This window comes from Arachis duranensis, chromosome 3 (genome assembly GCF_000817695.3).
Source record: "Arachis duranensis cultivar V14167 chromosome 3, aradu.V14167.gnm2.J7QH, whole genome shotgun sequence".
Lineage (NCBI taxonomy): Eukaryota > Viridiplantae > Streptophyta > Magnoliopsida > Fabales > Fabaceae > Arachis > Arachis duranensis.
The window spans coordinates 46874805-46887549 of NC_029774.3; the positions used below are offsets into that span (position 1 = coordinate 46874805).

At 35.1% G+C, this 12745-nt stretch overlaps 1 protein-coding gene across 1 annotated transcript; it reads left to right on the forward strand.

Moving 5' to 3' along the window:
* Positions 1-4854: 4854 nt before the first annotated feature.
* On the forward strand, positions 4855-12058 carry LOC107479129 (uncharacterized). Its single transcript, XM_016099274.3, has 15 exons — positions 4855-5264; positions 5564-5809; positions 7036-7160; positions 7262-7478; positions 7708-7833; positions 7966-8222; positions 9108-9215; positions 9535-9676; positions 9768-9933; positions 10226-10383; positions 10529-10852; positions 10983-11057; positions 11161-11230; positions 11335-11492; positions 11642-12058. The coding sequence occupies exons 1-15, from the start codon at positions 4971-4973 to the stop codon at positions 11804-11806; spliced, it is 2631 nt and encodes an 876-aa protein (XP_015954760.1). The 5' UTR covers positions 4855-4970; the 3' UTR covers positions 11807-12058.
* The last annotated feature ends 687 nt before the right edge of the window (positions 12059-12745 follow it).

Consider the following 12745-nt stretch of genomic DNA (forward strand, 5'->3'; position numbering starts at 1 on the left):
TAACAAATATGAATAAACCCTAAATTACCATATGATAACCAAAATGCAAATCCTACATTAAGTTAACTCTAAACCCTAAATTAGCATATAATAATCAAATCCTAAATTCCTAAATTAACATATAACTAATCCCTAAATTAACATGTAAATGAATTTTAAATTATAATTCATATAAAAGGGAGATGCATGGAACTTGACGGCAACGGAGGAAGACGCAACGGCGGCGACGATGGTGCGGTGCAGTGCGGCAATGGGAAACTAATTAGTTTTCGTGAGAGGGAGAGGCGCCGGTGAGAATAAAGGAAAAGGGTTTTGAGAGAGAGAGAGAGAGAGAGAGAGAGAGAGAGAGAGAGAGAGAGAGAGAGCTCTTAATTTTAGAGCTAATTATCATCGGATTTACCATATATCTCCTTGGCGTCAATGTGACTTTAGATTTTGTAGAGTTTTATGTGATTTGGTAATGTCCAAATTGAAGTACCCTTTTTCACTTCTACCTTTCTTCTATTTATGGATCCCAAAGATAGATTTGCAAAGTGTTCTTCTCTTTCCACGATCTAGTTTCCTTCTATTTCTTAGGGCATGACATTTCCCTGAACATAAAGGATCTTAGCTTCAAAGTTTGATGTCCCACGTCTCCTCTTACTGGTCTTCAAGCTCCATTTTCTAGAAAGCGCTTCTGGATGAGGCTTTCGTGCAATTTATTTTATTTCGATTTTTAGAAGTCACTGACTCGACTTCTCTAGGATAAGTCGAACCCTTGTGCTAACACTATGGTGCAACCCATGCTATGATACTTCGACCTACATTCTCTTGGAGCAACCCACATGCTATGACATTTCGACTTACATATTGTCAAAAGATCGTGGTCAAGCTATTTGAACTGTCAAAATTTTGTGCTAACACTAATAAATATAAATAAATGATTTTTTGACGTGGTACTACCTAATTGATGCATGTGTTTTACATTAAGAGTGTAATAAAATTAATTTTTTTTATCTACAATCCTATTACACATCTAAGTATTTTTATCAATTAAGTCTAATCAAGTTAGTCAAAACTCAATAAAAATCATTCACACATGTGGGCAAAAATTACACACTTCATATAAAAAATTGCATCAGAATCTTTTTACCACGACATAAGACTTTCTTAACTTTGATATCAAATTTTTTTAACTGAGATTTCTCATGCACTTGATGTTGTATTTTTTTTGCTCCTACTTATTCTTTTTTTTTCTTCTTGCAGAATTTGTATTTGAATTCATAAAATTATGTATTTTTTTCCTCAAAAGTTTGTGTTTATTGTCAGAAAGGATAAATCTAAAAAATAAATAAAAAGTTGCATAATTCCTATGTTATACTTTTTTCTTTTTTGTTTGATTTTTTTATTCTTCTTAGAAGGTGAAATAAAAAGAATTACAAGAGTGCGAAACAAGAAGACTTATGAAATAAGAAGAAGAAGGATGAGGAGAAGTTGTTTGGAAAAAACATAAAACAGAAAAATAGTACCAAAGTTTCTTAATCGGAACATATGAATTTTTTAACTTTAATATTGAAATTTCCAAGGTTCTCAAAATTCGATTCGAACTGGTCGAACTGTGAACTGGTGAAAATAACAGATCGGTCAAACGCCATAACCAGAGGATTGGAAAACCGTTCTGTCAAACTGAACCAGAATGCGGCCGGTTTTCAGAATTTTGCCCAAAGCGTCACCGTTTGGTTTAGAGAAACCCTAACCAAAAGTCCACAACGCACAACACCCTCGTCCTTGTGCCTTCGTCTCTCTCACTCAGCTACACACACAGTCACTCACTCCTTTTCCTTTCTCTCATCTTAAGCTACTTCCTCACTCGCTCACTTCTATCCAGCCATCGTGCTGTCACCACCGCCGTCGCAAGTTCTGAAAGCTGCCTTCCCCACTACCATCGTCTCCGCCACTGTTCAAACTTCGAAACCACCATTGCTACTGCAACTGCTCTCACCTTGTGCCTCTACCATGCATCCACCTGTCCTGTCGTGCTGTCATCTCTGCCACTGTTCGAACTTCGAAGCCATCGTCGCCACTGCAACTTATCTCGCCTCATGCCTCCATCGCACAACCACTCTGCCACTGGTGCTAGCTCTGTTCCACCACACTCCAGCCCTTCCCTCGTGCTCCCTGTCCTAGGGCTGCACATGGATCGGATAATATTCGCATATCCGCGGTAATTATCCACATTCGATCCGAATTTTGTGGATATTATCCGATTTGCAGAGCCATCGGATCAGATTAGATCAGATCCGTACTATGGTTGGATTGGATTGCGTATTTTGCAGTGATATCCGTGAATTCGATCCGCAAATCTGCATATCTGTACATCTCACATAAATAGCATAGTTTAAGAAAGTAAACCCTAATGTGATATGAATTTTAGTGTGTTATTTTGTGAATTTTATGATATCTTGTTTTTAATTTTTTATGTTGTACTTTAACTTAGAATAATTAAACTTAAATCTTATGTTATTATTTTGTTTTTGTTATTCAAGAAAACTTGTATTGATAATATTTTAGAAGTAAATAGGCTTAAACAGGTGAAAATGAATTTCTGGATATTTTTTTTGTAAAAAACAGCCAAACAGAATCTTAAAATAGTTTTTTTTTTAATTATGCGGATATACCCAATATCCGATTCGATTCGATCCGCATTCCAGCCTGAAAAAATGCGGATATCATATCCGATCCAATCCGATGAGTGTAGTATGGATCGGATAGAATTTTAGGCTATATCCGATCCGATCAGATCTGTGTGTAGTCCTACCTGTCCCCCTCTTTGCTCAGTTTGCTCTCTCTAAAGTTTTTTTATTTTTATTTTTAACTGTAATTGTTGTTTTAGTTTTTTAGTTAATATGTATTTTTTCATTATTGTGGTTTAGGATTGAGGATAATATCGAATATTGATTCTGAATTTCTGATATTGAATATTGATTTCTAAATTTCTTAATTGATTGATTTGATTATGATATTTTTATCAGAACCTTGCTATTGTTAATTTTTTTTATTGTGTAATTATCTATGTTGAGATTACTAAGTTATCGTAAGCTTGTGATATTATTATTAGATTGTATTGTTATTGAATTGCTGTTAATATTTAGGTGTGGATGAGAGTATCAACTAAAAAACACTTAGGGATAATAATGCAGAGAATAATTTGGTTTCGAATCCTATTACTTTGAATGAAGCTTCTCTTCCTCCTAAATGTAACGATAATCAATCACAAACTTTTAATATTCGGGAAAAAACTGGATGACAAATTTGGATGTTGGCATTTTATGTTTGATTACTTTTTTTGTTATTTGATTTTTGAGTTTGTATTTGAATGAGATTATAATATTATGGTTTATGTAGTACTTTTAATTTGGATGATATTTTCAAATTTATATTAGACTATAATTATGTTTTAGTATGTTTATTTATATTTTATTATACAATGATTTTTTTTATTGAACTACGGTTGAATCAGTGAACTAATAGCTAGAGCAGTTCGATGATCGGTTCAGTTTTTAGAACCGTAAAAATTTTTTAACTATGACATAAAAATTTTTAACCGAAAATTTTTAAGATTTTAGTCTTGACACAACAATTTCTTGACAATAGCTTTTTTTGCTGCTTCTTATTCTTTTTTTTTTATTTTTGTTGTTCTTATTTATTCTTTTTGTTATGCAATTTTTTTCTCTTATTTTTGCTTGTTATTTTTTAAGATAATAATAATAATAAAAAAACAAAGAAGAAGAGAAAAGAGAGAGAGAAAAAGATATAGAAGGAGAAGGAAGAAGAGGATGACACATGACATGTACGTGAAATTTAGTTATATACGTTTTCATTTTATTATTTTAATTTGGTTAAGTAAAAAGCTTAGATTGGTAGCTTTTTTGTTTTATCTCTATTAATTAAATGTAGCCTAGTTATTAAAATTGGACCGAACTGGCCAGTTTGACCGAAAAATCGGTAAACCAGACTTAATACAAGTCTAGTCCAAGGTTAAGACCGCTTAAGATAGAAAACCGGCACAAATCGGTCAAATCCAGACCAAACCGCTTGGGTTGCAGTTGAAGGGAAACCTACGATGCGTCGATGCACCAGCATTCCACCGTGCTCCATATCTTGCCAAGTGTCAAAGCTTGTGAATTTTGGAAAATTTTTTAAAATGGCCAACATGGGGTTTAAACGCTTTCACTCTAGTTCACTCTAGAATGCAACAAGGATGATTGTACCACCCAGCTAAGTGCTTCTTACTAATCTATGTACAAATTAAATATATATAGCAATCTTTTATTTTATTTATATTCGATTTATTTTAATTATAAAGTCACTTATTTTTAAATTAATTATATTTTATTTAACTATAAATATTATTAAATATATACAAATTAAAAAGATAAATAAAAAATTTATTAATCACAATTTATTTTTTTCTTGATTATATGATATCTATTAATATCATTTTTTAATAAATTATATAATAATAGGTAAAGACTCACATGCAGTTGTTTTCATATGAAGTTAATAGTTGAAAATCGTTAGATGATATTTAGTCAAACTTGTCAAATCATCTAACGAACGGTTCTTAAATATCATTTTCACATGAAAACAACTGTACGTGAGAGTGATTCAATAACCTGACCGATTCGATTTCCGGTGCGGTTCTTATAACTATGAAATGTAGATAGCTTTTCTTGGTATTGTGTTGGTCTTAGGGTTTTTTCTGGATGGGGTGTTGGTACAGAAGAGTCTAACTCCAAAAATAAATCGGGTATGTAGGCCCAATATCTTCTTCAAAATTCATATAAATTCCATCCGACTTCAAGCCCAACACTCTCCTTTGGTTAATTTCAGTTCACTGTGTCTCTGCTAAGTGCAAAACATTCTGGAGTGAATAGTGCAGCACTGCAGCCATAAACAGGAAAAGTGGAAAACAGCGAGAGCAGAGGACCATGGTAACAATTGCTGCAGCCAACGCCACCAAGAGAATAGAGACTTACGAGGAGTTCGCAAAAGTACACGCCATACTCCTCGCTGCTTCGGGCTTGCCCGAGTCCCTCCACCGCCGCCTCTTCCAGAAGCTCTCCGCCGAGTGCTTCGACGGCGGTAACTACTTCCAGATCGAGCCATGCGAGGAAGGCCGCCAGAGGCTCCTCGTCCTCACCGCGGAATCCATGGCAAAGCACTCCGACGTCTTCCTCGTCGACCATGCTTGGACCTTCAGACTCACCGATGCTTACAAGCAGGTACTTCGAAATCTCTCTCTCTCTCTCTCTCTAGGGTTTCTTTCTCTCTCTGTAAACTTTATAATTTATGCTTGGAGCATGTTTCGGTAACACATGAAAAAAAAAACACAGGTGTTTTAAGCTTTTAGCAATGAAATGCTTATGATGATTGGTAAGCTGTTGAAACTATATTATAATCAAATGTTAATAATTTTAGACTAGAAAAAATAGCCTTATTGACATTGTAACTGTTATTTCTTGATTTTAGTTTATTTTTCTTTTTATTTTAATTTAACTTTTTTGTTCTGTTTTGTGTGTAGCTGCATGAGGTTCCGGGATTGGCGGAGAGGATGGGGGCGTTGATGTGTGTGGATATTAATTTGAATGCAGAGGGAGAAGATGATGGAGCTTTGAGTGATACACGTGGCAGTGTTACAGAGGTTCTGGAGAGTGAGGTTCGAGAAGCAAAAGAGAAAAGTGATGGTAAGTTGAGGTGGTTGGAGCTTGAGGGGCTTGATATAAATGATGAGATGCTCTTGTCTCTCGAATTACCAACTGGATTTCCGGTGCGTATTTTTAATCATTCTTGCCATGTGTTTAGTTTTCATGGAATGATTGTGTGATGAAGACGTAGTAGATAGTGATGCTTGCTAAGCAACTTAGGAATGTTATATTGGTTATGTTTGTTTCTGAATTCTGGAATAGAGAAGAACTCAATTTGGGGGGAACAAATGAAGCATACTGCAAATGTTACGAATTGAAATAAGCACTGTATGCACAACTTGGTCCTCTAATCTACATGCGTTTATGTGAGGAATCATACTTGGTTGGCTTAAGCATATATTTATAAGTATTATTTGAGTAGGAATGTGGCAAACTTCTTTATAAGGACTAGTTATTCTTTAAGGAGCTTTAGGCTTCCAGGTAGGAACAAGAACACAACAAAAAAATTGTTTTGTTTTGTTCTCTCTCTCTCTCTCTCTCTCTTGGGCAACAAATACTTATGAATATCTTAATATGACAGTGACAATGAATATTAAGGAAGCATGGAAGACATGCTTATTAGATGATTTATTTGTTAAGTCACCACCTTTTAAACTATTAAAATCTCAGAAAGTCATAGTAATTAATTTGGAACCTTTTTTATAAGTTTTTAATTTAAAAATAATAAAAATAAATCAATTAACTTTTATAATTTTTGAAATTTCATTTGTTATTTGTGCACGTTTTAATTCAAGTATTTCGTAATCTATGATAAAAGAGCATTTGTGTGTGTTGAAAATTTCTCAAGTAGTTACCACTAACATAAGAAAAGGTACACATATAACTCCCAAGTCTTCACCACATTTTGTAAGGGTGTGGGATGAGAACTTAATTTTTGTCTGTCAATAAATTTGAAAAGAAAATTGGATAACCTACTGAGTGGGATAAGACTTGATTTGTTGTTGAAGGAAAATTAGATACCAAAAAGGTTATCTTGTTTATTATTTCATGGATTCATTGATAATAATAGATCATTTATATTGCAGATATGTAAAAATGATAGAGTAGAAATGTGGCCAAGAAAAGTGAATAAAGACGGTTAGTTAAAGACTCAACGTGGCCTATGGCATGCATCATGCAGTGTTTAGTATCATGTATTGGTCGTTCGATTTATTGCATTGTCGACTTATTCTGTTTTTCTGCTCATTGTTTTGGCTATTATCAGATTTGTTTTTCAAAGTAAAATCAATCTGTGTTTTCATTTTGGAATTTGAATACTCATGCACTACCTTCCCCTTTCGTTTTTCAGGATTTAGTGGCCCTTAGCCTGCTTGGAAACAAGCTCAATAGAGTGGAAACAATTGTTCAGGAAGTTAGCAAATTTAAACAACTTAAAGGACTCTGGCTGAACAATAACCCGGTTCTAGAAAAAGGGTAAGTTTTTGTACATTGTAAACATTGCTTCTAACCGCATACACCTTTTCATGTGGTCACCTTTTATTTCTAAAGAGAAATAAATTACTTTGCTTTCTCAGTGATAGTGAACTTGTGGATGCACTTCTTAAGGAGTTGCCAGAACTGGAAATTTATAATTCAACTTTCACAAGCAATTTTGGGGAATGGGCCTTGGGGTTCTGTGCAGGGATATATGAAAAGGATAACCCAGGAAATGTTGATCAGGCTAGTACTCCGTTGCAGAGTGTGTCAACTCTTGATCTTTCAAATAGAAATATTCACAGTTTAATCAACAAGGTTAGGCTGTTCTTATGCTTCTTTTTTATATATTCTATAATTTTTTAAAATATCTTCCCGTTATTTCTCAAAAAGGCTAGTAGAAGACTTGAACGTGTCACTAAAATATGGTAAACAAAATAAAATCAATAAAAGTCAACATGCATGTCATACGTAATCATTATTCCAGAAGTCCTTTTGTGAACTTCATCTGACTTAAAATTATGTTATGGTTTCACCTTTTGGTTAGGCATTTACACCCAATTGTTTGCCATCTCTTTCATGCCTGAATATTCGTGGAAATCCATTGGAGCAAAACTCAATTGGTGGCTTATTAGATCTATTAAGGACATTCCCTTCATTGTGTTCTTTGGAGGTACTTTATATTTATGCTATCACCTTTTCCTTTTTAATCCTCAAGCTTCCTTTTTTATATACTTTAATCTATCTTTATTGCCATATTATGGTCACCAATGTTTTGGCCTTTTGGAATTTGACCAATTTTTAGGTGGATATTCCTGGTCCACTTGGAGGAAGTGCCGTTGAAATCCTGGAATCACTTCCTAACATTTCCCAGCTAAATGGCATCAGTGCATCAAAAATATGGGAAACTGGAAAGCATGTTATAGATTCAGTGCTTCTTCCTCGTCTTCCGGAGTGGACTGCTGATGACCCTCTTGCTGATCGTATTGTAAATGCAATGTGGCAATATCTAATGACATATAGACTTGCTAATGAAGAAAAATTAGATGAGACTTCTGTTTGGTACGACCTATGTTTTGATTTATATGTTGATATTTTGCTGTTCAAATGGTTGGATTTAGTGTTTCTTGAATATTGAATGATTAGTTCACTCTCCCAATGATACACAAATTATGTTTGGAAGAGAGACTGAGAGACAGAAACTAAATTAAGTCTCTATATTGTGTTTGGTGTAAAATGTGCAAGACTGAGTTATGTTTCAGTATTATATTTGGTTTAAAATAAATATGGAGATTGAGAAGTAGATTTGGAATTGGAAAAGTTAGATGAGAGTAATTTTGGAAAGAAATGTTATTAAAGTTTTAGTTCTTATCTCTAGAAATTTTAGTTCCATGTGTTCCCATTTTCTGGAGGTACTAAAGGTAGCGTTTGTTTTGAGGTACTGATACAGAGACTGGGAGATTGAGACTCAGTATCATGTTTGTTGGTTTAGAGACTAGTACTAAATTTTCTGTCTTTATCCCCAAAATTTCATTATCTCAATACCTCCAAAAAGTAGGGACACAAGGGACTAAAATTTTTAGAGATGGAGACTGAAATTTTAATAACATTTTATACCTAAAATACCCTCATTTCAATTATTAATTCCAATTTTACCCTTTGTGCAAATTAAATAAGAGTTTCATTCTTTTTTCAATTTCTGTCTCCCACTTTGCACCAAACAGAATACTGAGATTTATTTTAATCTCTGTCTCTCAATCTCAGTCTTTCCGTCTCTATCTCTCTACCAAATGCTACCAAAGGGACTAAAATTTTGTGTCTCAGTACTGAAATTTTAGTTCCAGTCTTTGATCACCAAACACAACACTCAGTCCCAATCCCCCAGTCTCCCCAGTCTCTGGAAACAAACGCAGCCTAAAATTACTAACCCTTGTTTTGAGTCCTTAGGTATGTGATGGATGAACTGGGTTCGGCTTTGCGGCATAGTGATGAACCAAATTTCAGAGTGGCACCTTTTCTTTTCATGCCTGATGGTACTTTGGCATCAGCTGTGAGGTTAGCCTTGATATTTTTCAATTTCAAATTTGTGATTTAGTGTAGAAGCCATTATTTTGATGTTCTATGATGGCTTACTATATAATTATACTTTATATAGTGTATAACATCTTTTTATTGAAATTTCATGATAAAAGTTTATCTCCCCAGTTCTTGCTCACTCACTCATTTATGTGTTCTGATTTCATTACTAGTATATCTCATGTAAGAGATTTCTATATATGAAAATGCTATTATCCTCCTTTTTTATGAACTACTTGTAGTTTGTAATAGGTTAAAAGTTGTCATTATACAAGTTGTAACTTTACCATTTGCCCAGCTTTTCTATTCTGTGGCCAACACAGAACGTTATAAAAGGTGATGAATGCACTCGTGATTTTCTACTTGGTATTGGGGAGGATAGACAACGTTCTGCCAGACTTACTGCCTGGTTCCACACACCAGAGAACTATTTTGTCCAAGTATTTCTTCTATTGCTAAAATAGATTATGATTTTATATATGGTAAAAAAATCTATCAGTGGTTTGAAGCTAATCAATTTCACACTTTCAGGAGTATGAGAAGCACAATCAGAAATTGCAATCCAGAAGCTTAACATTACCCAAGGTGCAGTCTTCTGAGACTAGAAGCATTCGTCATCATGATGGTCGTGCTTTACGTGTCTACACAGATATACCGCACGTGGAGGAAAACTTGACACATCCTGATTTTGTAATCAGTAAGTTTAATGCTTGTACTTAATTCTGTTCTTAGTTCATAATTAATAACTAATTATTTGTCAAAAAAATTAATAACTAATTAATAGATAATCGTACAAGTACTGAATATATTTCACATGGAGTCTAAATTGAAATTTTCTTGTGTTACTTGACTTGAACCTTTCCTCTATTAGAGGAGAATGCTGACTTTTGGTTTTGAAAAGGTTCACCTCAGTTTGATTCAATGGTTTCACTCATGTAAATATGCTTTGTGGAACTGGACCTCACTTTCTCTTATGTTTTGGCCTACAGCAAAGGAACCAAAAGATGCAGATATAATATGGACAAGTGAGCAGGTAGATGAAGAGATGAAGAAAGCTACAGGAATAACAGATCATCAATACATCAACCAATTTCCATTTGAGGCATGTCTTGTAATGAAACATCATTTGGCAGAGACAATTCAGAAGGTGACAATAGTTAAATCCTTGTGGCGATTCTGATGAGATTTTTCTGGAATGTGTACTATACTTATGCTTCCTTGGATGCATAATTACTTTATCTTTGCTTGATAATAAATCCTTTCTCTTTTTGGGGTGGGCATACTTGCCTCAGGCACATGGATCTCCTCAATGGCTGCAGCCTACTTATAACCTTGAAACACATCTGTCTCAACTTATTGGTGACTATCACGTACGCAAAAGAAAAGGACTAGACAACCTTTGGATCTTAAAACCTTGGAACATGGCCCGAACTATTGATACAACTGTAACTGATAACTTACCTTCGATTATCCGGCTCATGGAAACAGGTCCAAAGATTTGCCAGAAGTATATTGAAGAACCTGCTTTGTTCCAGGGGAAAAAGTTTGATCTCCGTTACATCGTATTGGTCCGGAGCATGAATCCTTTGGAGATATTCCTGTCAGATTGTTTCTGGGTATGTCAGTGCTTTTTTTAGGTTCCAACTAAAACGTACTATGGAATTTAAAGAACTTGTTTTCAACTTCTCTCTGTTTTATTTGCTCTCAATGATTCTAATGGCAATGGATTTTATCTTGTGATTTCAGGTTAGGATAGCCAATAATAAATATTCTCTGGACAGAAGTAGTTTTTTTGAGTATGAAACTCACTTCACCGTTATGGTACGTCTCAAGTGCTATTTTCTTCAGTCACTAGATCTTCAGTCATTGCCCTCCTTTACTCGAGAAGTTTTAACATTCTCACTACGTGCTATACGGATTTCAGAATTATCGTGGAAGAATAAATTTCAAGAATACTAAAGATTTTGTGAGGGAATTTGAGGAAGAGCATCAAGGTAATTGAGAAAACTGCCGGATTCTGGACTTAATGATCAAACTTTTTTAAAGTTTGAATATGAATAGTTCTTTGACACACCTCTGTACCCTTTTTTTCCTTCAGTTAAATGGTCAGATATACATACTCGAGTAAGAAACATGATTCTATCTGTATTCGAGTCGGCTGCTGTTGTACATCCAGAGATGCATAGTACAAAATCAAGGGCCATTTATGGTGTAGATGTCATGTTGGACAGATATTTCCAACCAAAGATACTTGAGGTTTGTAACTGAAAACTATGGTAAACTAAAATTCCAAGGAGGCAAGGAGTTTCATATTTCATATTTCATAGTTCATACGCTCCTCAGGATGCATTCCCCCGCAATTATGGAATTATATGTAAAATAATGGTATTTTTCTTTTTATGCAGGTGACATACTGTCCGGACTGTACTCGAGCATGCAAATACGACATGGAGATTGTGGTAGGAGACGGAGGTGTTGCCAAGGGGTGTGATTTTTTCAACAATGTGTTTAGGTGTCTCTTTTTGAATGAGATTTCACAGGTTAGCCCGTTGTATTACAAGCATAATTAGGAACGAAGGATTTTAATTATAGCCGCATGGGTCAAAGTTTCTTGGATTTCGGTGTTTGTGTAGTCAAGGATTGTTGCACAAGCTAAAATACGGTTTCAACGAGCTTGTGTCATCGAGGATTGTCATGTGTGTTGTAGTTAGCTGGTGTGGTTGTTGCACCGAGAACATCCAAGCGTTTGTGTTGTCAAGGATTGGCAGGTATGGTGGTCGCAAGTCGCAATGAGGATATCCAAGGGAATGTTTCGTTGAGGATTGTTGTGCGTTCCTTTGAAAATTAATTTGACTTTTTTTAAACAATCCCACTAGGTAACCGACCGGAGTCTAGCCAACAAGTGTTTTTAAATTGCACTCCTGCTCCGTATCCGAATAACTCGCACTCAACGACATATCTCGGAATCAACTTTCAAATATTCAAAACCCCACCTAATAAAATAATGGTTTCTAGAACCTCTATAGCGCTCACACATATCTTGGCTATTACGCACGAAGGTCGAGCATCACTAAGTTGATTGCGCAAATCTCGGCCATGGCATAAGTAGGGTCGGTTATAGCCATGCAACGATAAATAGACGACAATCATAGCTAGAGGCAGATCGAATAACACCACTTTCAAGAGATAGCTTTATAAAATATTCTTCTATATTAAAGAACTAAATTGAACATCGAAGTCTTTTTTTAAGGTCTGGTGCACGGGTGAAGCTTGTAACTGATACCAAGATCTTGAAGTTGAAGGCCTTCCTGGCGTTGTCCAGTTATACCTCGGAGAAAGGTTGGGACTGATTTAGACATAACCTCACATCTTGCCACTTTTTTTAGGTGTTCTTTTTTCCTTGCAGGATTTTGAGTCATGGCAGACAACTCCACAGCTCCACAACCACCTCCAACTCATGCCAAGCTTCTGGCCATGAATGCTTCCCTACAGGCGGAGGTTCAGAGAAT